General features: G+C 42.1%; 1 protein-coding gene across 3 annotated transcripts in view; it reads right to left on the bottom strand.

The window, feature by feature from the left end:
- The window catches only part of LOC140731584 (flotillin-2-like), a 132,887-nt gene that overhangs the window by 56,068 nt on the left and 52,143 nt on the right, over window positions 1–24,676 (bottom strand). For all 3 annotated transcript variants that reach the window (XM_073053120.1, XM_073053119.1, XM_073053121.1), the window contains exon 2: window positions 22,620–22,701. In XM_073053120.1, coding sequence (XP_072909221.1) covers window positions 22,620–22,701 — 82 coding nt within the window. The remainder of the gene's footprint in view (window positions 1–22,619; window positions 22,702–24,676) is intronic.

Below are 24,676 nucleotides of genomic sequence, written 5' to 3'. Positions count from 1 at the left end.
AGGGCTGGTAAGTGTGGTATGGTATGTTGCCACTGGAAGCATGGCAACACTTGAAGGCTGAGCCCAGCACATCCTCGGACTATGTTGATCGCTAATGCAAATGATGCATTTCACTATATGTTTTGATATACATGTGACAAATAAAGATAGAAGATTATAAAACTAATTATGCCCTTAATGATTTTATTAACCTTTATAATATCATCTCTTGGCCTCCTTTGCTTCAGGGAAAACAGCCCCTGCCAGTCCAGTCTGTCTCCATTACTGTAATTTATCCCAGTAAAGAGCCCATTTCATCTGCAGCAGGCACAGAGCCAGAGTGAGATGACTACAAACCACCAGCAAATCTGAACCTCAATAACGAATGAATAATGGCAGAAAGTGGAGAACCTGCACATTTCAATTAGAAACATCAGAAGCAAGGATGTAATGCTGAGAATGTATAAGGCATGGTAGTCAATAGTTCCATTTAATATCAGAGAGTGTAAACAATATACAACCTGAAATTCTTACTCTCCACAGACATCCTTGAAACAGAAGGGAAAAAACCCAAAGAATGAAAGACAGAAAAAAGATGCAAGAACCCCAAAACCTCCTCCCCCCAAGGACATCTGGAGTATTGTGAGCACTTTGGGCTCCTTATCTAAGAAAAAATGTGCTAGTACTGGAGAGAGTCGAGGAGGTTCACAAGAAATATCTTGAGCATAAAAGGGCAATGTATGAAGAGCATTTGATGGCTCTGGGCCTGTAGTCAATGGAGATTAGAAAAATGGCGAGGGGGGGAGGAAGGAATCTCATCGAACCCTGTTGAATATTAAAAGGCCTAGACAGGGTAGATGTGGAGAGTATATTTCCAATTGAAGGAGTATCAGAGGACACAGCCTCAGAATAGAAGGATGTGCTTTCAGAGCAGAGACGAGGAGGAATGTCTTTAGCAAGAGGGTGGTGAATCTGTGGAATTCATTGCTACAGGCAGCTGAGGAGGCCAAAACATTGGGAAAATTTAAAGCGGAGGTTAGTTAGGGTTTCAAAGGTTACTAGTAGAAGGTAGGAGAATGGAGTTGAGAGGGTTGATAAATCAACCATGATGAAATGGTGGAGTAGACTCTATGAGCCTAATTTTGCTCCTATGTCTCTGGTCTTATTTCACCTCGAATAATGGAGACTCACAGCAGGTTGCATTATTTTATGGTCTTTATGAAAGATCAAGAGGAAGGGATCACATGCAACTACAGAAAACGCAGAATAATCTAACTCACTCCCTGACTTTGACCGTTTTGGGGTCATACTATCATGGGTTTTCACTTTAGTTAGTGTCGTGGAGTCTTTACGGACATTTAGCTCAACTGCACAGTTAAGAGCACTAAGCCAAGGATAATTCCAGATGCAGTGACTAATCCATTTATTTTTGTCCACACTGTTCTTCACTACTTAACATTTGGCAATTATGGATGATTAGATTTAAGTTTAGCAGAGAAATGGCATTCAGTGAGAGAGATGCTCCTCTTAATTTAATGATAGAAGAGACTGAAATTCAGTTGAAAAGTGATCACTGCATAAATCACCATGTTTCCAAGCTTTATTCAGCTATCTCGTATCATTACCGTTTTCAGGGTATAACTTTCAGGTGATTGGAGGGAAGTATGGGGGGGGTGGGAGGGAAATGTCAGATATGGGTTTCTTTTATATACACAGAGTGAGTGGAGAGGATTTATTTATTTAGCGATACAGCATGGAGTAGGCCCTTCCAGTCCTTCGAGCGATGTTGCCCCAGCGACCCCTGACAAACCCAATTAATTCTAACCTAATTATGGAACATTGTATAATGGGGGAGTCCAGGACCAGAGGGCACAGCATCAGAATACAAGGACATCCCTTTAGAACAGAGATGAGGAGGAATTTCTTTAGCCAGAGGGTGGTGAATCTACGGAATTCATTGCCACAGACTGTTATTGTGGAGACAAGTCACTGGTATATTTAAAGCAGAGGTTGAAAGGTTCTTGATTAATAGGGGTATTGTAGGTTACAGGGAGAAGGCAGGAGAATGGGGTTGAGAGGGATAATAAGTCAGCCATGACAGAATGGTGGAGCAGACTCAATGGGCCAATTGGCCTAATTCTCCTCCTACGTCTTACAGTATGGAGTGCATGGAACGAGGCAGAATCATTAGGGGTATTTAAGAGAAACTCTTAGACAAGTACACGGATGTAAGAAAAATGAAAGACTATGTGGGAGTTAGATTGTTAGAAGGGTTAGATTGTTCTGGGGGTAGGTTAGAGTCTTCACATTGTGAGCCAAACGGCCAGTTCTGTTTAATATTCATGCATAAATTATCTGTCCAGTTTTCACTGGAATGTAATCCATATTAGCTCAAGTAATTTGCATGTTATTATGGATGTGGTGGGCCAAATGGCTCGTTTCCATGCTTTATAACTCTGTTCATATCTACTGATTTAAAACGTCACATACAATATTAAAGTGGTGACAATGGCCAGATGACTGCACAGCTGGAAAATGACATGCACCGAATCAATAACTGATAAAGCGAACCTAATTTGGAAACCAAGTCAGAACAGAACTATTTGTCAGCAACAGATGTCCCTAAGCTAGCCCAATGCGCAGCCTTTAGGGAGTTTGCACATTCTCCCCCGTGACTGCATGGGTTTTCTCCGGGTGCTCCGGTTTCCTCCCACATTCCAAAGACCTTGGTTAGGCTTTGCAAGTTGTGGGCATGTTGTGTTGGTGCCCCCAGCACATCCTCACTGATTTGATTTGATGCAAATGATGCATTTCACTGTACAGATTGATGCACCCATGCAAGTAAAACTAATCTCTAAAGATATAATTTAATTAATAATGAAAACTATTTAAGAACATTTCTTCAAAAAACTACAGGCTGGTAATAGGTATCTATAAACATCTTTATGCATTCTGAATGCTGGCACCAGGAACGAATCCATTCGCGAGCTTATTTTATTTATTTATTGATATACAGTGTGGGACATGTCCTTCAAGCTGTGCCGCCCAGCAACCCCCAGTTTAGCACAAGGACAAATTACAATGACCAATTAACCTATCAACTGGTGCGACTGAGAGAGGAAACCCACACGGTCATGGGGAGAACGTACAAACTTCCTACAGACAGCAACAGGAATTGAACCCAGGTTGCTGGTACTATAAAGCAATGTGCTAACCACTACATTATGCTAAAACAGACAGCGGTACCAAAGTCAAGTGCCAAGAGATTAGGAGCGAGAAAGCTGTGTGGCTTCTTAATACAAGAATATGTAAATCAGATGATTCACTGGACCTGGGAATTCTGATGGACAAGTCCTTCTCCCGTACAGTTTTGAACCCACTGGGAGCTTTTAGATACATCTGCCCAGTCGGCTTTTAAAAAAATCTGATTCATTTCCTTCCTGCTAAATGTATAGAACTCCTGGAAAGTGACTGAGATATATTGGCCCTCAGTACGGTGTATCTCAGCGGCATGGTAGCACAGCAACTAGTGCAACATTTTACAACACCAGCTATACAATAGGGGCTCAAATCCCACCACTGTCTACAAGATGTCTGTACGTTCTCCCACGAATGCCTGGGTGTCCTGTGGGTGCTTCAGCTTCCTCCCATATTCCAAAGATGTATGGTTAGAGACATAGAACATAGAAATCTACAGCACATTACAGGCCCTTCGGCCCACAACGTCGTGCCGACCATGTAACCTACTCTAGGAACTGCCTGCTGCATAACCCTCTATTTTTCTAAGCTCCATGTACCTATCTAAGAGTCTCTTAAAAGACCCTATTGTATCCACCTCCACCACTGCTGACGGCAGTGCATTCCACACACCCACCACTCTCTGTGTTACTCCTGATATCCCCTCGGTACCTATTTCCAAGCATCTTAAAACTATGTCCCCCCTCATGTTAGCTTTTTCTGCCCTGGGAAAAAGCCTCTGGCTATCCACACGATCAATGCCTCACATCATCTTATACACCTCTATCAGGCCACCACTTATCCTCCGCTGCTCCAAGGAGAAAAGGCCAAGTACACCCAACCTATTCTCATAAGGTATGTCCTCCAATTCAGGCAACATCCTTGTAAAAAATCTCTTCTGCATTCTGTCTATAGTATCCACATCTTTCCTGTACTGAGGTGCTTCAAGTGGGGTCTGACCAGGCCTGTAACATTACCTCACAGCTCTTGAACTCAATCCCATGGTTGATGAATGCTAACAAACCATACGCCTTCTTAACAACATTGTCAACCTGCGCAGCAGCTTTGAGTGTCCTATGGACACGGACCCCAAGATCTCTCAGATCCTCCGCACTGCCAAAAGTCTTACCATTAATATCACATTCTGTCTTCAAATTTGATCTACCAAAATGAACCACTTCGCACTTATCTGGGTTGAACTCCATCTGCCACTTCTCAGCCCAATTCTGCATCCTATCAATCTCTTGCTGTAACCTCTGATAACCCTCCAGACTATCCACAACACCCCCAACCTTTGTGTCATCAGCAAACTTACTAACCCACCCTTCTTCTTTATCCAGGTCATTTATAAAAATCACCAAGAGGAGGGGTCCCAGAACAGATCCCTGTGGAACATCACTGGTCACCGACCTCCATGCAGAATACAGACCATCTACAACCACCTTCTGCCTTCTGTTGGCAAGCCAACTCTGGATTCACAAAGCAAGGTCTGCTTGGATCCCATGCTTCCTTACTTTCTGAAGGAGCCTTGCATGTGGAATCTTATTGAAATCCATATACACTAGATCCACTGCTCTACCTTCATCAGTACGTTTTGTTACATCCTCAAAGAATTCAATCAGGTTCATAAGGCACGACATCTGTCTGAATTATAAGAATTTGAACTTTCAAACTCACTTCACTAAAGCACCTTTAAAAAAAAGGTTTGCAAACCATGGCTAACTAACAAGCAAAAGCAGTACTTCGATTCTCTGTGTAGTTTTTCTACATTACCTTACTTTCTCTTTTCTATTTATGATTTATAATTTAAATTTTATTATATTTACTATTGATTTGTACTCCAGGGAGCGCGAAGCGCAGAACCAAATATCGCTGTGATGATTGTACGCTCTAGTATCAATTGTTTGACGACAATAAAGTAAACACTTGCTTCCACAGGAGAGCAGAAGCAAAATTTTGGGTGAATAGGTGGACACCCACACACCATCGCACAGAGATAATTTGCACATATTGTTAACAGTAAAGGAAAACATCTTCCAAATCCTAAAATTGAAATTTTAAAATGATTATAAGAAATGTAGGACTACAGCTTAAGCAGAGGGATTTTAGCAGAATAAATGCCATCATTGTCCAGATCCTGTAAACAAAGCTTGTTAAAGTTCAAAATGAAGCTTCCAAACACCAGAACAGAGATAAAAGATTAGTGTTAGTTGTCATATGTACACTGAAACATGTAGTGAAATGCATCGTTTGTGCCGACGATCGACACAGTCCAAGGATGTACTAAGGGCAGACTGCAAATGTCACCATGCTTCCAACATCAAAATAGCAAGCTCACAACTCCAACTCTAACCCTAAGCCTTTGAAATGTGGGAGGAAACCAGAGCACCTGGAGGAAACCCATGTGGTCACGGTGAGAACTTACAGACTCCTTACTGACAGTGACAGAACTAAATGCTGATTCTCACAGCACTGTTGCGATAAAGCTTGGCAGTAACAGTGATGCTATCATGCTGCCCCAGCACTAAATCAACACAAAAATACCGCAGCCTAGTTTTTGTTGAAAGGAATATCAGAGAAATAGCAGAAATACATTTCTCATTGTATTAAAGACTGACAGCCCACTTAAGAAAAATTCACATGCTGAATAGCTGATATAAGACCCTGTCAGATGCTCCGTGTTCCAGCAGTCTTAATTCTGTTCATTATTACAGAAATGCCAAATATCTTATGATGTGAACCTGGGATCATTTTCTTAATGGTAATTAATGCAGCAACTAGACCTGAAGAGTCACATCTTTAAGCACATCAGTGGTTATGTGATTTGTCTGTTCATTATGTACCGTGTCATATGATGCAGGTGATCATGGTCGTTCTTTGCCCATGATTGTTCTTGGCAAATTTTTCTACAGAAGTGGTTGCCATGGCCTCCTTCTGGTTATGCGACTACAGAGTTCCCGACTTTGAACAGAATGGGACATAATTGGAAAAGCAAATCTCCATGATGTATCACTAACACCAAACTGGTGATGAGAAAGGACTTGCAGTGTGGAGGTTTAAAACTGTGACCGTATGCAGCAAAGATAATGCACTCAAAATAACTTTGTTAATACATCCAGGTATTTATGTATTTATGCACTTTTTATTCCATATCCATACTTTAATCTCTAATCTTATTTTTATATAATTCTTTATCCTGTATAATTGTTGAATTTTTTTTTTGCATGTTGCGCCCTGACCAGCACACCACAGCGAATTCCTAATTCCTAAATGTATATGGTGATTCAAGCTGATCCTTGATAAGGGCAAAACTCTGCTCAGGATTTGAGGACTACAATAAAATAGATATGTTTCAAGTCAGGATATTTTCATGACTGCCATAAAAAGCATCCTTTTACAGACCTAACTGCAAACCCTGCCCTGCTGGAACAGCATCACCAGTTGTTTCAAAATCAGAAGAAATGCTCTTTAAAGAATGTTGCATGAACTCTCCCCTACTCGGAACAAAGGCATTCTCTGGCACCAGCATTTACACATTTTACTATAATGGCCATGGCCAGCACTGGGGGATGCTTGCCAGGATATCCAGTTGTGGGCTCATATACAAACCTCTTGACAGTCACTGTCGGGAAGTGACATCCCAGCTGCCAGGACCTGGACTAGACTCTTGATACAGCTAGCACAGCCCACAGAGGAGAGATTCCAACATAACTGGTAGTAGGTAAGTGCAGGGAAAGGATTAAAGACAAGATTTATAGAAAGATAAACAAGAGATTTAGCAGGGAGGGGAACAAGTATGAGTTGGCAGGAGATGGGTGAGGCCAGGTGGGGGGGGGGGAGGAGATGAAGTAAGCTGGGAGGGGTAAGTGGAAGGGGTAAAGGGCTGAAGATGGCAGAATCTGATCGGTGAGGAGAGTGGAGCGTGGAAGAAAGGGAAAAAGGAAGGGAACCAAAGGAAGCTGATGGGCAGGCGAGGAGACGAGAAGGGGTGAGAGAGGAACCAGAATGGAGAACGGGAAAAGAGATTGGGGAGAGGAAGAAGTCATCAGGAAGTTGTAGAAATTGATGTTCACACCATCGGCACACAGGTGGAATATGAGGTGTTGCTCCTCCAACCTGAGTGTGGTGTGACTTGCTAAATTATGAGAGGCATAGATAATGAGGATGATCAGTCTTTTCTCCAGGTTAGGGCAGTCTAAAAGTAGAATAAGCAAAACACTCAAAATGTGGAAGAACTCAGCATCGATGGAAAATAGTAAACAGACGACATTGAGTTGAGACTCTTCTTCAGGACTGAGAATGTGGAGGGGGAGGGGGAAAAGACGGGAAAGAGACTAGCTGGAAGGTGATAGGTGAAGCCAAGTGGGTGGGAAAGGTCAAGGGCTGGAAAAGAAAAGACCTGATAGGAGAGGAGAGTGGACAACAGGAGAAGGGGACCCAGGGGGAAGAAACAGGTAAGTGAAAAGAAGTATAGGTCACAGTGGGGATTAGAGGAAGGAGAAATCGATATTCATCCCATCAAGTTGGAGAGTATCCAGATGGAATATAAGGAGTTGCTCCTCTTATATTCCTGTCTGTGTACTTTCCAAATAGAAAGTAGAATACATAGATTTAAGTTGAGAAGGGGAAAGATTTAAAAAGAGACCCACCAGGTAACTTTTCCTCACAAAGGGTGCTGGGTATATGGAACACGGGGCCAGAGGAAAGATTAAAGATTAGCTTTATATGTACATTGAAACCTACAGTGAAATGCGTCAATGACCAACACTGTCCGAGGTTTCAGCAAGTGTCCCCAAGAACCAACATAGTATGCCCACAACCTCCTAACCGTCTTTGGAACATGGGAGGAAACAGGAAACCTGGGAAATCAACACAGTCACAGAAAAGGCATAGAAACCTCTTACAGACAGGCAGCAATTGAACCCCGATTGGTGATCACCGGCTCTGTAAAGCACAGCGCTAACCACTATACTAATTGCAGGAGGAGGTACAATTAGTATTTGAAATGCATTTAGACAAGTTAATGGACAGAAAGAGTTGAAGGTTATGGGTCAAGTGCAGGCAAATGAACCAGCTTGGACAGAGATCTTGGTCAGCATGGATATGATGGGCCAAAAGACCCTCTTTCTACTCTACAACTCAGACCACATAACCTGCCCGGATACTGACAGTAAGAAAATTGCAATGGCTGTCCAAGCCTAATTATGGTCACAGGCCAAACTAGTGCCTTATAAATGACCAGACTTAAATGATTGTAAGCACAAAGTACACTGCAGATGCTGTGGTCAAATCAACACGTACAGCAAGCTGGAGGAACTCAGCAGGTTGGGCAGCATCCGTGGAAACAAGCAGTCAACATTTCGGGCTGAGACCCTTCGTCTGCACTGAAGAGGGAGGGGGCAGGGGCCCTATAAAGAAGGTGGGGGAGGGTGGGAAGGAGAAGGTTGGTGGGTGTCAGGTTAAAAACCAGTAAGGGGAAAGATCAAAGGGTGGGGGAGGGGAAGCAGGGAGGGGATAGGCAGGAAAAGTGAAGAAGGAATGTAAGGTGAAAGCACTGTGTAGTAGAAGGCAGAATCATCAGAGTTGTGATAGGCAGCTGGAGGAGGAGGCAGAGTGAAACTGGGATGGGTGAAGGGAGAGGGAAGGAATTACCGGTAGTTGGAGAATTCGATGTTCATACCAAGGGGCTGGAGACTACCTAGACGGTATACGAGGTGTTGCTCCTCCAACCTGAGTTTGGCCTCATCATGGCAGTAGAATATCATGCCTCCTCTGAGGCCAAACTCAGGCTGGAGGAGCAACACTTCATATACCGTCTGGGTAGTCTCCAGCCCTTGGTATGAACATCAAATTGTCCAACTTCCGGTAATTCCCTCCCTCTCCCTTCACCCATCCCAGTTTCACTCTGCCTCCTCCTCCAGCTGCCTATCACCTCTCTCATGATTCTGCCTTCTTCTATTACACAGTGCTTTCCCCTTACATTCCTTCTTCATCTTTCCTGCCTATCCCCTTCCTGCTTCCCCTCCCCACCCCTTGATCTTTCCTCTGATTGGTTTTTAACCTGACACCCACCAGCCTTCTCCTTCCCACCCTCCCCCCCACCTTCTTTCTAGGGCCCCTGCCCCTCCCTCTTCAGTCCTGACGAAGGGTCTTGGCCCAAAATGTTGACTGCTCATTTCCACAGATGCTGCCCGACCTGCTGAGTTCCTCCAGCTTGTTGTACGTGTTTTTCTGACAACTCTGTCAATGCACTCTGGAGACAAACGAACAGCTTTGCTTGGGGCATAGCAAGGCTAGCACAGCAAGGAGAGAATCCATTTAGTGTCTGCACCATCTACTTTGCAGATTTAAGAAACAAGATAAGTAACCAGGAAGAGAACTAGACTTCAGTGTTGTTTCTTATAAGAAACATTCCCGTGCAGTGCAACACAACATTAAACTGATCAGATTTATTTTACAATGAAAATACATCAGTTTTGCAAACTATTGATGAAATTTTTCTCTTAAAGAAGAACTTGTAAAATTTATGGAACTTATACAGCATAACGATAAAAGCCAATTGAAGAAAGCTGGATCCCACTCATTAGAGACTTGGGATTAAGTTTGATTAGTGCGATGAAAAAACAACAAACTGTTCCTGCTCATTCTCAACATATTGCAAAAGCAGACTTTTCCCTGATGTAAATCCATCGAGGACTGTGCCTATTAAGAGGACAGAGCGCTCACTTTCAAGGTTTACATTGTAATAAAACCAGGAAGCATTCCCCTTTTGGGGAACATACTCCGGGAATTAAGCAAGGTCTTCAGCAAATAATGGGGGAAAAAATCAAGAGCAAGTGGTAATTTATTATCGAAGTACATATATGTCACCACATACAACCCTAAGGTTCAATTTTCTGTTAGCATACTCAATAAATCTGTAAAAGAATAATAACCATAATAAAATCGATGAAAGACCAAGATGGGCATTCAACCAGTGTGCAAAAGACAACAAATTGTGCAAATATAAAAAATATTGTTACATACTCCGTGGGTATCTTGCGACTGTCTCATGACCATGATGTAATTGAATATCTGGTCAGCATTTGTAATGGTCTTGTTATGGTGGGGTGCTGCAATTTCCCGCCAGTGTGAGGTCACATGATGTAATTTTCCCGCCAGTGGGAGGTCACGTGATGACCTGTTCTCAACAGGTATAAAACTGGAAAGCCTGCTGTGATGCAGGAGTTTTTGTGTTGAGATGTCGGTTAAGTCGTCAGTTACTCCATTATGCTGCGCATTCATCTCATGACGCAGTTTTGTTTTAAAGTTGAGTTTTACTTTCTATCTTAAGTCTCAAAGGTTATTGCTGGCAGTTTCACCAAACGCTGCCAGTTTTGGCTTTCTACCTTTGCAATTCAGTCAGAGAGTGAAGCATTTACTGAAGTATGGGAACCCAAAGGATCAAGTAAAGTTGGTGTCGTCAGTGGTTTAATACAGGATTGACCTTACTGGATCTTCGTTCAGGAAATAGTAACCTGCATCCGAGATAACCATTGCATGCAAGAGCAGAAAGGGTTGGGGGCACTGTTATTCACCAAGGAAAAGGTCAGTTCCTTTAAGCAGTTTTTTATTTCCTTCATCGTGAGTCTTTCGGACAAGGCATATTTCAACTGGAATCAGCAGTAACGTCACGTCATCGAGGAATTCGTTACTTCAGGGAAGTCTCTTCTAATTGACTGTATAAATCATTTGGACTTTTGCATTTACCACTTTAAGAACTATGGTCGCATTTATCGCTTTAAGAACTGTTCGAGTTGCCAAATAGCAGTTAACTTCCGGTTAAGTTAGTCATTCGTTTACTTTCCATTTTTGTTGAACAGAGTTAAATAAATGTTTATTTGTTTATAAAAAACCTGTCTCAATTCTATATACATTGTTGCTGGAGACATACCATAACAATACACAATAATAAATAAATAAGCTATAAATATTGAGAATATTATATGTAAAGTTTTGAAAGAGAGTCCATATGTTGTGGGAACATTTCAATGATGGGCAAGTGAAGTAGAGTGAAGTTATCCCCACTGGTTCAAGAGCCTGATGGTTGAGGGGTAATAACTGTTCTTGAACCTGGTGATGTGAGCCCTGAGGCTCCTGTAGCTTTTTCCTGATGGCAGCAGTGAGAGGAGAGTGTGCCCTGAGTAGTGGGTTTCCTGTAACAGCATTTCATGTAGGGGAGGTTTTACCCGTAATGGGCTGGCCATATCCAGTATTTGAAGGAGTTTCCATTCAAGGGCATTGGTGTTTCCATACCAGGCTGTAATGCAGCCAGTGAAGATATTTCATTGCTTGTCCTTAAGAGTTGGTTCTGAAGAGAGGCCATCAAGCAAACCCAATGAGTTTTCCTGGTGCCCATTATCAAACAAAAACTATATGAAACTTTGTGAACAGAAGCTCAAATGATCTTAAGCTCAAAGAAGGCCTGTGAAGCCAGTCACAACTGATAACAACATCAGGGAAATTTGTCCAAATAAGGTGAATAACAAAGTCATCTGACCTTGTCTGTTAATCCACTTGAATTCAACGGATTAACAAATGAACCTTGCCCAAACAACCAATGAATTCACTTCTCTTTGAACAAATAATGCCACCCTAACACAAATTCATAATCGAAAACTTAAGCAACAATTCTGTTGCTGCCAAGAGAGACCAAAGTTGCTCTGGCCTCTATAGAAAACAAAAGACAAAGCTTATAAGAAATAAAAAAAGCTTTTTAGAACTCTAATTGGCACAGTTCTTACATCCAGTGAAATCAGTCATTGCATGTTGAACATCACATTCATGCCTGTGGGTAGTTCTCAGCTTTTGACCACATGATGAACTTTTGAAGATGATTTGTAATGTACTGCACCACAAGTAGAAATCTGAAAATTACAAGTGCACTTGGTAAACATGGAATTAATAAAACAAAGAATCAATCTCTGGACAACTCACAAAAGGAAATGAAGTACAGATTTCATGTCCCCCGTGCAGAGGAATGGAATTGTAGAATTTGGAGCGGTTTTAGAACACGAGCAGCACAATGCCATAATAATCATTCCAGAGATGCTTCCAAATTGGTTTTCCAGCAGGTGGCCAGACACAATTGCTTTTAGCATCTGAGAAGAATTCTTGAGATGCTCAATTTGCATCATGTATACCTTTATCGCCTCTGCTATTGAAATCTCTTCAGATAAATTCTGTAATTAAGAGGAAGTAGTTGAGGCAGGTAAATTAACAGCACTTAAAAGACACCTGGATAGGTACATGGATAGGAAAGGCTTTTAAGGGATGCGGGACAAAATAAGAAAACAGGACTAGCATGGACCAGCTGAGCTGACGGACCCATTTTTGTGATGTACGGCTCTCATATGAGGCAGCTGCGTGAAATACTGTTCTTCTTGGTTTAGATGGAAGCTCTAATTTCAAATTGCTGAGCTGAGTAAGTTCTATACATTTCAGTGTTGGCTCGTAAACTGAAATAATTTCAATTACCTGTGCCCATGGAATGTTTCCAGAGTGCTCTGGATCAATGAAAAACTAATTGAAGGCAGGCACAATAACGGATCTTCCTCAGACTGGGAGGGAGTGCCCCAATAACTGGTACTTGAACCTCAGTTATTTACTACCTACATTAATAACTCTGAAGACAAGGCATAGGAGTAAAATTAGGCTATTCGACCCATCAAATCCGCTCCACAATTCCATCACGGTGGATTTATTATCCCTCTCATTCCTATTCTCCTGCCTTCTCCCCGTAGCCACTGACACCCTGACTAATGAAAAACATTTCAATTTCCGCTTTAAATATACTCAATTACTGGGCCTTCACATCCATCTGTAGCAATGTGTTCCACTAGAAGAGATTCAGTTGCTGAAGAAACAAACAAGAGAGAGTCAATGTAGGGTCTGCCACTTATCACATTATATATTAGTGATGTAGATGACAGAATTGATGGCTTTGTGGCCAAGTTTGCAGACGATACAAAGATAGTTGGGAGACAGGTAATGTCGAGAAAGCAGGGAGTCTGCAAAAGGACTAAGACAGATTACAAGAATGGGTAAAAAGTGGCAGATGGAACATATGTACATGGTCATGCACTTTGGTAGAAGGAATAAAGATGCAGATTACTTTCTAAACAGGAATCAAATTCAGAAATTGGAGGTGCAAACTGATTTGGGAGTACTAGAGTAGAATGAGAGGTATGGAAGGCTATAGTTTGGGTGCAAATAGATAGGACGTGGCAGAAAACCAGGTTGGCATGGATGAAAGGGCCAAAGGACCTGTTTCTGTGCTGTAGTGCTCTATGACTTATTTAAGAAAATTTATATTAACATTGCAGACAATCTAGAAAAGATTCACTCAGCTAATTCCTGGGATTAAAGGTTTGACCTATCATAAATAGCTAATAAAGACGGATGATTTTTTTTTGAGTTTGAAGAATTGAGAGAGGATTTTAATGAAACCTTTAAAACCCAAGAGGAACATGACAAGATAAATGATGAAACATGCTTACTAGTGGCAGAGTCTCTGACAAAGAGAGACAATTATGAAGGCAGTTATTTAAAATTAGGTAGATAATAAGAGTTCCTTCTCACAGTTGCTAGTGAACCTCTAGAATTTTCTACTTTAGAAGGTTAAATGGGTGTTAGGGTGGAGATACATCTCTACCAAAGGTGTAAGACATTCCTTCTCTTCGTTAACCTGCAGGCCACCCTTGGGCAAAGTGTACTCCTACTTAGCCAACCCCCCCGATCCGGGTCACATGAAGCTATGGAAGCAGGTGGTGGAGTCCTGGTTATGCGACCACTGATGCCAGGCAGGCAAACTCTGAAGAGTATTGATACTGGCTAGAGTTATCAGTCTTGTAAAGACACTGTCCAGAAGGCGGCAATGGCAAACTACTTCTGTAAAATTATTTGCCAAGAACAATCACAGTCATAGAGAAGAGAATAAGAACAACAGTGTGAAGGGGGTCTTCCCTGCAGGCAATCAGATTAGTCGACCAAGTCATACGACACGGCACATAATGATGACGACAAGGTTATAAAGATTAGCTCATTAGATATATTTGAGAAGAGGTGGTTAACTTTCTAAAAGATCAAGGAATTGAGAGCTATGACATTGAAAAGGAATTGAGGGCTGGGGAAAATCAACTGTGATCATTATTGAATGGCAAGACTGGCTTGATGGTCCACACGACCTACTCCAGCATGTATGATAGAAGCCAAAAAGTGTGGAAACTGGCCCACCTAGTCTGGTCCAACCATCAAGAGCCCCTTTTATACTGATCTGAAACTATCGCCCCCTCACCACCACTACTGAGTGGGAGAGTCTCTAACCAGGGAAGATAACTGAAGAGAAGGGGACAGTCATTTAAAACCAAGGTTTGTGGGAATTTCTTCTGGCAGAGGAGGCAGCAACTTTACTACCTGTGCTGCCCCTAACTTCTTGCTTTTGTGAAAGGCAATTGATTTGAAAAGTGTTCCTCTTTCCACAGAAGCTGTCCCATTTGCAGAATGTTTGCAGCATCTTGTTTATTATTTCCAACATCCACAAAATCTTCTGCCTGTTCCAGAGAGTATACAGGGTTGTACTTCAAGAGAGAAGGGGCAAACTGGGGAGGGGTGGTGGAGAAAAGAATGCAGAAGATATGAAGGTATGAGAGGAAAGTGCTCTAAATTAAGCTATAAAAAGAACCCTGCACCAAGAACACTGTGTTGTCTCTCCATCTCAATTAAGGAAACCAACTAAATCAAAACCAGAACCAGTAGCGCCCTGTTAAATTTTAAATTCAGTATAAACAGGATATGATAAATAGAATCGACTGCCAGTACTGCAGTTCAAATAAATTGCTGGAGGCTCCTTCAAATTTCCATTTCTTTGACTGACTACAAGGGGCATTTTCAAATAAAAATTAACAGATTTCCAGTAAAAAGAAGTTAACTTCTTAAATCAAAAACACCTGGCTGTCAGTAAATGGTGCTGAGGTGAAAGGCATCATTACAAACAGCACCAGAGGTGGGACCATGGGTTGTCGCCAAATGGACAGTAAAAACAATGAGATGAGAGAAAGAGGAAAAACAGAAAATGAATTTAAAAAATTTAAAATCTATTGCTGCAGTGAGCAATTTTTTTTGTTCTCTTAGTGACTCAGGGCAGAGGATAACTTGTCTCACTGTAGCAAGTGATGGAAGACACTACACATTCCCTGGCTCCACACACAAATGATCTCTTTGGCTCCTAAGGGGACCTGCTCTTTCCCTGGCTACCCCTTGTTTCTGACAAATATATATAATGCTTTGGGGTGCAGGCTTGCTGATGACACCACTGTTGTGGCATGTATCAAAGGTCGTGATTAATCAGCATACGGGAAGGAGAATGAAAATTTGGTTGAGTGGTCTAATAACAACCACCTCTCACTCAATGTCAATAAGACCAAGGAACTGATTGTAGACTTCAGGAGAGGGAAACCAGAGGTCCCTGAGCCAGTACTCATCAGAGAATCAGGGATGGAGAGGGTCAGTAACTTTAAATTCTGGGTGTCCCTATCTCAGAGGACCTGTCCTGGACCCATCATATAAATATAATTGCAAAGAAAGCACAACAGCACCTCTATTTCCTCAGGAGTCTGTGAAGATTTGGTATGTCATCAAAATCCTTGGCAAATGTGTGGTGGAAAGTGTGCTGATTGGCTGCATTATGGCCTGGTATGGGAACACCAATGCCTTTGAATGGAAAATCCTTCAAAAGGTAGTTGATTCGGTCCAGTACATCACAATTAAAACCCTCCCAACACTGAGCACATCTACATGAAATGCTGCTGTGGAAAAGCAGCATCCACCATCAAAGATCCTCACCACCCAGGCCATGCTCTTTTCTCACTGCAGCCATCAGGTAGAGGGTACAAGAGCCTCAGGACTTGCACCACCAGGTTCAAAAACAGTTACTATCCCTCAACCAACAGGCTCTAGAATAAATGGGGATAACTTCACTCATTTAAAGACTCTTTTATCCTATTTCATGCTTGTCATTTATTGCCATTTATATTATTTGCACTGTTTATTATCCATTGATCCTGTTTACAGTTACTGTTCTATCGATTTGCCAAGTAATCTCGGAGAAAAATAATCTTGGGGTTGCATATGGTGACATGTATGTACTTTGACAATAAATATTATTTTGAATTTTGTGTGTGTGTGTGTGCATGTGTGTGTCACATTTCTGTTTTCATTTCTCCGCAGACCCTCTTCCTAAGCATCCGTTCCCAAGTTCATCTCAGAAACCCCACCTACCTTCCTATGTTTATCAACCTCTCCATTCACATACATACCCCTTCCACCTTGAAGCCTCCCAACTCTCCAACAATGAGACCCTGGCCCATTCCCAACGAGCTGACCACCACCCACTACTATCCTCAGTTGCAAGAGCTGCACCTGCCAGGGTCCCTGGTTTGAAGGATTCTCTCAAAGGTTTTCCTAGGAAACAGCTCAATGGAGTATGGAGCTTATGCTTTTTAATGCTGCATTTTGAGATTTGATTGAAAATTGTTTCAGCTTGGGTATCTTGAACTGAGCCTAGATACTAGGAAGTCGGTATGCTGGAATTTCGAGAGTGTAGGGAGCAGAAATGAGTGCAGTTGCTATTATTAAGGAGAAAGTGTCTTGGACCAGATGGACTACACTCCAGGGTACTGAAAGAGGTAGCTGAAGAGATAGTGGAGGCATTTGTAATGATCTTACAAGAAACACTAGATTCTGGAATAGTCTGGAAGAATGGAAAATTGTAAATGTCACTCTTCAAGGACATTACAGGGAAGATACTAACATTGGCTGATTGGTAGGAGGCAAAGAGTGGGTAGAAAGGGAGTCTTTTCTAATTGGTTGCTGGTGAATAATGGTGTTCATGGGGGGTCAGTGTTGGGAACGCTTCTCTTTATGTTGTAAGTCAATGATTTGGATGACAGAATTGATGGTTTTGTGGCCAAGTTGCAGACAGTACGAAGATAGTTGGAGGGACAGATAGTTTTGAGGAAGCAGAGAGGCTACGGAAGGACTTAGATTAGGAGAACGGACAAAGAAGTGGCAGATGGAATACAGAGTCGGAAAGTGTATGGTTATGCACTTTGGTAGAAGGAATAAAAGGATAGACTATTTTCTAAATGGGGAGAAAATTCAAAAATCCAAAATGCATAGGGTCTAGGAAGTCCTCGTGCAGGATTCCCTGAAGGTTAATTTGCAGGTCGAGTCAGTGGTGAAGGCAGCAAATGCAATGTTAGCATTCATTTCAAGGGGACTAGAATATAAAAGCAGGGATGAGGCTTTGTAAGGCATTGGTGAGGCCTTACTTGGAGTATTGTGAGCTGCTTTGGGCTCCTTATCTAAGAAAGCACGTACTGACATTGGAGAAGATTCAAAGGAGGTTCATGAGAATGATTCTGGGAATGAAAGGCTTATCGTATGAAGAGCAAGTGATAGCTCTGGGCCTTTAATCACTGAAATTTCAAAGAATGAGAGGGGATCTCATTGAAACCTTTTGAATGTTGAAAATTAATAAGCTAGCAATTAGAAAAGCTCACCATATTAAAAATTATCAAAAAATATTTAAATACAGAGATGTTTTGTTGCAATTGGACAGGAGCCCGGTGAAAATAAACCCTGGAATTGTGTACCCAGCTCTGAACTCGACAACTCAAGTATATATACTAGTAATAGAGATTATTTGCTGTCCAGGCTCATCAGACTGATTTCTGGGACTGCATGTCTGGTGCTCAGAGGAATGCAGCCAATTGGACTATGCTCCTTGTTCACAATCAGCAACCTCATCACAAGACATACGAGCAGAATTAGGCCAATTGACCCATCAAGTCTGCTTCGCCATTCCATCATGGCTGATTTATTTTCCCTCTCAACCCTATTCCCCTGCCTTCTTCTCATAGCCTTTGGCAACCTTATTAATCAAGAACCTATCAACCTTTGCTTTAAGCATTGAGTCATAGAGCACTACAGCATAAAAGCATGCCCTTCAGTCCATCCAGTCCATGTCAAACCATTATTCTGTCCATTCCCGTCGACTCACAGCTGGATCCCAGGCCTCATACCTCTAACATACAACACATACCTACCCAAACTACTTCTAAATGTTGCAATCAAACCCACATCCACCACTCCTGCTGGCAGCTCATTCCATAACTGCACCATCTGAGTGAAGAGCTCCCCCCTCAGTTTCCCCTTAAATATTTCACCTTTCATCCTTAATCCACGCCCTCTACTTCTAGTCTCACCCTACATGCAGCACAAGGTTATCAGAACATACAAAACCCTCCACAGGCTTGGGCAGATGCAATGATGTTGCCTCGTCTGTCTGGGCAGTCAGGAGCCAGAGGTAAGGCTGAAAACCCAGGGCTGGCCATTCGCAACAGAGGCAAAAAAATTCCTTTACCCTAATACTGGCAAAATATTTACGATTCTCTATCCAGGTGAGCTTCAAATGCTCAGTTTTTAATCATATTTAAGAGTTGGATATTGCGGGCATCAAAGGATATGGGATTAATCAAGATGAAATGAAGATATGGCCACAGATCAGCCACAGCAGATGGTGGAACAGGCACAAGAGTCTAAGTGGTGTAAACTATTTATATTTCTTGCATTATGCTTAGAATTTTCACAGTACTCGACTCCAATAATGGAATGGATAATTGAATCCATAATCTCTTATGTGCAGACAAGCAGTCTTAGGCACTTAGGCAAGTTAATACAAGAGAATGGCACAAAATCACAGCACTGCTACAGATATTAAAATCTCCTTTCAGTCTCTTCACATACTATCTGACTCATTTCTGCTTCTACCCTGATCCGTATATTGCTTAATCACTGCCTCACTTTGGACGATTGCAGATTATCTGCCTGTGCTGAGTTCCCCAATTTAACCACTTGAAATGAAAGAATACTTCCTCAGTTCCTAACTGAGTCCCTATGCAGAATACCCTAAAAGTTAACTTGCAGGTTGAGTCGGTGGTGAGGAAGGCAAATGCCATGTTAGCATTCATTTCAAGAGGTCTTGAATACAAGAGCAAGGATGTGATGCTGAGGCTTTATAAGACACTGGTGAGGCCTCACCTTGAGTATTGTGAACAGTTTTGGGCCCCTCATCTTAGAAAAGATGTGCTGGTATTGGAGAGGGCCCAGAGGAGGTTCACAAGGATGATTCCAGGAATGAAAGGGTTATCATACAAGGAATGTTTGATTGCTCTGGGTCAGTACACGCTGGAATTCAGAAGGATGAGGGGGGACCTCATTGAAACCTTTCAAATGTTGAAAGACCTAGACAATGTAGATATGGAAAGGATATTTCCCATGGTGGGAGAGTCTAGGACAAGAGGGCACAGCCTTGGGATAGCAGAGCACCCTTTCAAAACAGAAATATAGAGAAATGTCTTTAGCCAAGGTGTGGTGAATTTGTTACCACAGGCAGCTGTTGAGGCCAGGTCGTTGGGTGTACTTAAGGCAGAGATTGATTGGTTCTTGGTTGGACATGGCATCAAAGGTTACGGGAAGAAGGCCGGGAACTGGGGTTGAGGAGGAGGGGGAGAAAAAGGATCAGCCATGACTGAATGCAGAGCAGACTAGATGGGCCAGATGGACTAATTCTGCTCCTATGTCATATAATCTTGTGTAGTCCTGCACAATTTGTGAATACATTTATGGAAGAATTGACTATGCGCTTGTCTTGTTTTTGGGTGGAACTTCGACATGCAAAGACAGAAGAGAGCTTGCACACAATGAGATTTATTTATCTTTCCCGATTCATCTCTACAAGCTGCAGCAATGAGTAGACCTCAAATGCAGAGGACATCAGAAATCTGTTCACTAAAGCATACAATGGCAATAATAGAATTAGAGCAGGAAGTTTTATTTTGTTTGTTCACATCATTTGCAGTGAACCTAAATGTTCAGGATTATATAGGACTGGGAAATGGATTTCTATAAAGTGCCATTCTAGTGCAGAAAATTCAGAACAATACCCTTTGTAAGCAACTGGGAAACAGTTCAGTGTGTGAATATCAATAATAAACAGGAAAAATGTAAAGAGCATGTTCTTGCAAAGAACAAAACAACTTTGCACTATCATTTCAAAAACATTATTTCCAAAATGCTTACACATAGTCTCTCTCTTAAATAAAATTAAAATCATTTCCATCAATCATCATGTGCCATGTTGTATGGATGTAGGTGATCATGGTCTTTCCATGGCCATGACTGCTCTTGGCAAATTTATCTACAGTAGCTTGCCATTACCTTCTTCTGAACAGTGTCTTTACAAGACAGGTGACCCCAGCAATTATCAATACTTTTCAGAGATTGTCTCCTTGGCATCAGTGGTCACATAAACCAGAACTTGTGATATATACTAGCTACTCATACGACCATCCACTACCCGATCCCATGGCTTTATTTGACCCTGATGAGGGGCCTAAGCAGGTGTTACACATTGCCCAAGGCTGACCTGCAGGCTAACAGAGAGAAGGAGTGCCTTACAACTCCATTAGTAGAGATGTATCTCCAACCAGCCACCAATTTTCCATCAATACATAACTGACTAAAAACAAACTTGTGAATGGAAGACTTTGGATCCACATTTCTCTCTCAGTTATGTTTAAAATTCAGTAATAGGATAGGTTTACACTTGCAGGCTGCTCTCAGCACATACTTAAGTTGGCAGTTGGCAGTTAATACAAATGACGCATTTCACTCTATGTTTGGTTGTACATGTGATAAATCTAATCCTGTTTGTGGAAGTATCTTCCCAAAACCAAACACTGTCATATTACCAAGAATTACATAAATAAAGAGCCAACTAGCCTACCAGCTTAAATATTTTGGTTACCTTTATCTACACTGCATATCTTGTAAATCAGAGCACAGGGTTAATGCCGGGATTCTTAGCAAGGTAGAGGAACAGAGGGATCTTATGAGGTTCACATCCATAGAGCCCTCAAAATTGCCATTGATAGGGTTGTTAAGAAGGCATTTGGTGTGTTGGCCTTCATTAGACAGGAGACTGAGTTCAAATGCCACGAGATAATGTTGCAGCCCTATAAAACTCTGGTTAGACCACACTTGGAATATTGTGTTCAGTTCTGATTGAATAGGGAAGTTGTGGAAGTTTTAAAGAGGGTACGAAGTAGATTTACCAGGATGTTGCTTAGACTGGAGGACATGTCTTAAGAGGACAGATTGAGCAAGCTAGGACTTTTCTCTTTGGAGCGAAGCAGGACGAAAAGTGACTTGATAGGGTGTACAAGATGATCAAGCAGATAGCCTTTTTCCCAGGGCAGAACTGGCTGATACAAGGGAGCATAATTGCAATACATAATACAGGGGTGATTGGAAGAAAGTATGGGGGAGGGGGGGATGTCAGAGGTAGGTCCTTTACGCAGAGAGTGGAGGGTACATGGGTGGCGGTAGAGGCAGATACGAGCATTTAATACGCTCTTAGATGGATACATAGGTGATAGAAAAATCAAGAACCAATCTAATCCTTGGTGGTGTGTCACCAGCTAATGAATTAACATTGATCAAAACTATGTAGAAGGGAAGGGTTAGATTGATCTTAGAATAGGTTAAAAGGCCGGCACAGCAATGTGGGCTGAATGGCCTGCACTGTGTTGTAATGTTATTTGACACATATTTGATAATGATACACCTGATTTTTATTTAAAAAAGACATTAGTTATTTAAATACACTTCCCATAATATTCAAGGAAGCAAGCAGGTAAGTCATGTCAATGTAGCATTTCTCCCATTCCAATACCTTATTGAGCTCTTCACCACTTTCCTATTGGTTTTGTATTTTAGTAAAGCAGTTAGCAATACTAGAGAAAATTATATAGAATATTTATTTAGAGATACAGCATGGTAACAGACCCTTCCAGCCAACAAGACTGAAGCCCCCAATTACACCAATTACCTCACCCGCAGCACGTCCCTGGAATGTGGGAGGAAACCAGGGTTCCCGGAGGAAACTCGCTCAGGTGCAGGGGGCAAATGTACAAACTCTCCAATTATGTTTGCAAAAATTATATTAGCAAAGTTTTGCAGAGAAAATCTAGAACCAATCTAGTCCTTGGTGCCATGTCACCATCTAATGAATTAACACTGACCCAAGTGATGGGAAAAAGTAAAAGAAATTAAAGTACAAAAAACATTTCCTAAACCAAAATAAATGGGGAGCTGGTAGCAGGTAAACCATCATCTGGACTGGGCAAAAGATAACATTTCACTCCATTAAATATTGATTTACACAGTTTCTCTCATATCTTGGGGAGGAGGGAAAAGGAGAATAGAGAGAGTGAGACAGAGAGAGTCCTTGCCTGTCTCACCTCTGTGTCTGTGAGACGCACCACCACGCCCACGCCCATCCACCAATGACATACTGCTTGTGATCCGATCCACAACAGCCACCTAGGACAGAAGAGAGGAGAATTTTGTCATAAAGTTGAATCAATTTCAAAAGGAACCTTAAGTTACTGTGAGCCCACCACAAACGAAGGCATTACAGCTTGGGTTATTGAAGTTTGGAGTTCGATTCCAGCATCCTCTGTAAGATACCCATCTTCACTCACCCATCATTCAAATGTTCCCACAACCTATGGACTCACGTTCAAGGGCTCCATTTCATGTTGTTGATATTTATTGCTTGCTTATTTATTTATTTATTTATTATTATTTCTTTCTTTTTGTATTTGCATATTTTATTGTCTTTTGCACACTGCTTGAATGACAGACAGACATACTTTATTGATCCCGAGGGAAATTGGGTTTCGTTACAGTCGCACCAAGAATAGTGTAGAAATATAGCAATATAAACCATAAATAATTAAATAATACTAAGTAAATTATTCCAAGTGGAAACAAGTCCAGGACCAGCCTATTGGCTCAGGGTGTCTGACACTCCGAGGGAGGAGTTGTAAAGTTTGATGGCCACTGGCAGGAATGACTTCCTATGACGCTCTGTGTTGCACCTCGGTGGATGAGTCTCTGGCTGAATGTACTCCTGTGCCTAACCAGTACATTATGGAGTGGATGGGAGACAATGTCCAAGATGGCATGCAACTTGGACAGCATCCTCTTTTCAGACACCACCATCAGAGAGTCCAGTTCCACCCCCACAACATCACTGGTCTTACGAATGAGTTTGTTGATTCTGTTGATGTCTGCTACCCTCAGCCTGCTGCCCCAGCACAAAACAGCAAACATGATAGCACTGGCTACCACAGACTCGTAGAACATCCTCAGCATCGTCCGGCAGATGTTAAAGGACCAGTTGCCCAGTTGGTGCGGTCTTTCGTCAATTCTATAATGGTCATTATTTTATTATTGATTTATTAAGTATGCTCGCAAGAAAATTAATCGCAGAGTAGTATTTACTTTGAATTTTCAAGGTTTTATTCAAGTTCCCTTCAAAAAGCCTGTTTGTTGTGTCACATAAATGAGCAAAATTCAGAGTATGTCAGACCAATGTTCCTCAACCTCCTGTCAGGCATGTTGTTCCAACAGTGAATTCTTAAGCAACTAGTCCAACTCCACCTTGCAAAACCTTTCAGTCCTGGTATTTTCCCCCTGTGGAGGATGTGATGGTCTTATTACTACATAATTTCAAATTCTGGTAATTTTACTACATCATTTCAATTTCTGGTAATTTCCCCCCTCCTCCTCCCCTTCCCTCTTCCATTCCCATCTCTGGCTCTCTCCTCTTACCTCTTCTCGTCTCCTCACCTGCCTATCACCTCCCCCTGGTGCCCCTCCTCCTTCCCTTTCTTCCGTGGTCTATCCTCCTCTCCTATGAGATTCCTCCTTCAGCATTTACCATTTCTATCTATCATTTCCCAGCTTCTTATTTCATCGCCCCACTCCCATCCACATAGCTTCACTTATCACCTTCCAGCTTGTACTCCTTTCACTCCCCCCACCTTATTCTGGCTTCTTTCCCCTTCCCTTTCCAGACCTCGTGAAGGGTCTCAGCCCAAAATATCGACTGTTTATTCATTTCCGTAGATGCTGGCTGACCTGTTGAGTTCCTCCAGCATTTTATTCTACACAGTAGCTTAACAGTGAGATGGACTCAACACTTCAGATCAATTGATCACAATTCAGGAAAGGAGAAGAGAAACAGACACAAAATGCTGGAGGAACTCAGCAGGTCAGGCAGCATCTATGGAGAAGAATAAGGAGGTGATGTTTCAGGTGGGACCTTTCATCAGGGAGGGGAAGAAGCCAGAATAAGGAATGGGAGGAGGGGTCAGAGTACAAACTGGCAGTTGATGAGTGAAGCCAGGTGAGGGGGAAGGTGGGTAGTTAAGGGGTGGCGGGGAATGAAGCAAGAAGCTGGGAGATGATATGAGGAAGAGCCAATGGAGGAGGAATCTGATAGGAGAGG

This window comes from Hemitrygon akajei, chromosome 8 (genome assembly GCF_048418815.1).
Source record: "Hemitrygon akajei chromosome 8, sHemAka1.3, whole genome shotgun sequence".
NCBI lineage: Eukaryota > Metazoa > Chordata > Chondrichthyes > Myliobatiformes > Dasyatidae > Hemitrygon > Hemitrygon akajei.
Note: the sequence above shows the minus strand (reverse complement) of the source record. Positions and strands in the feature narration are given on the sequence as shown.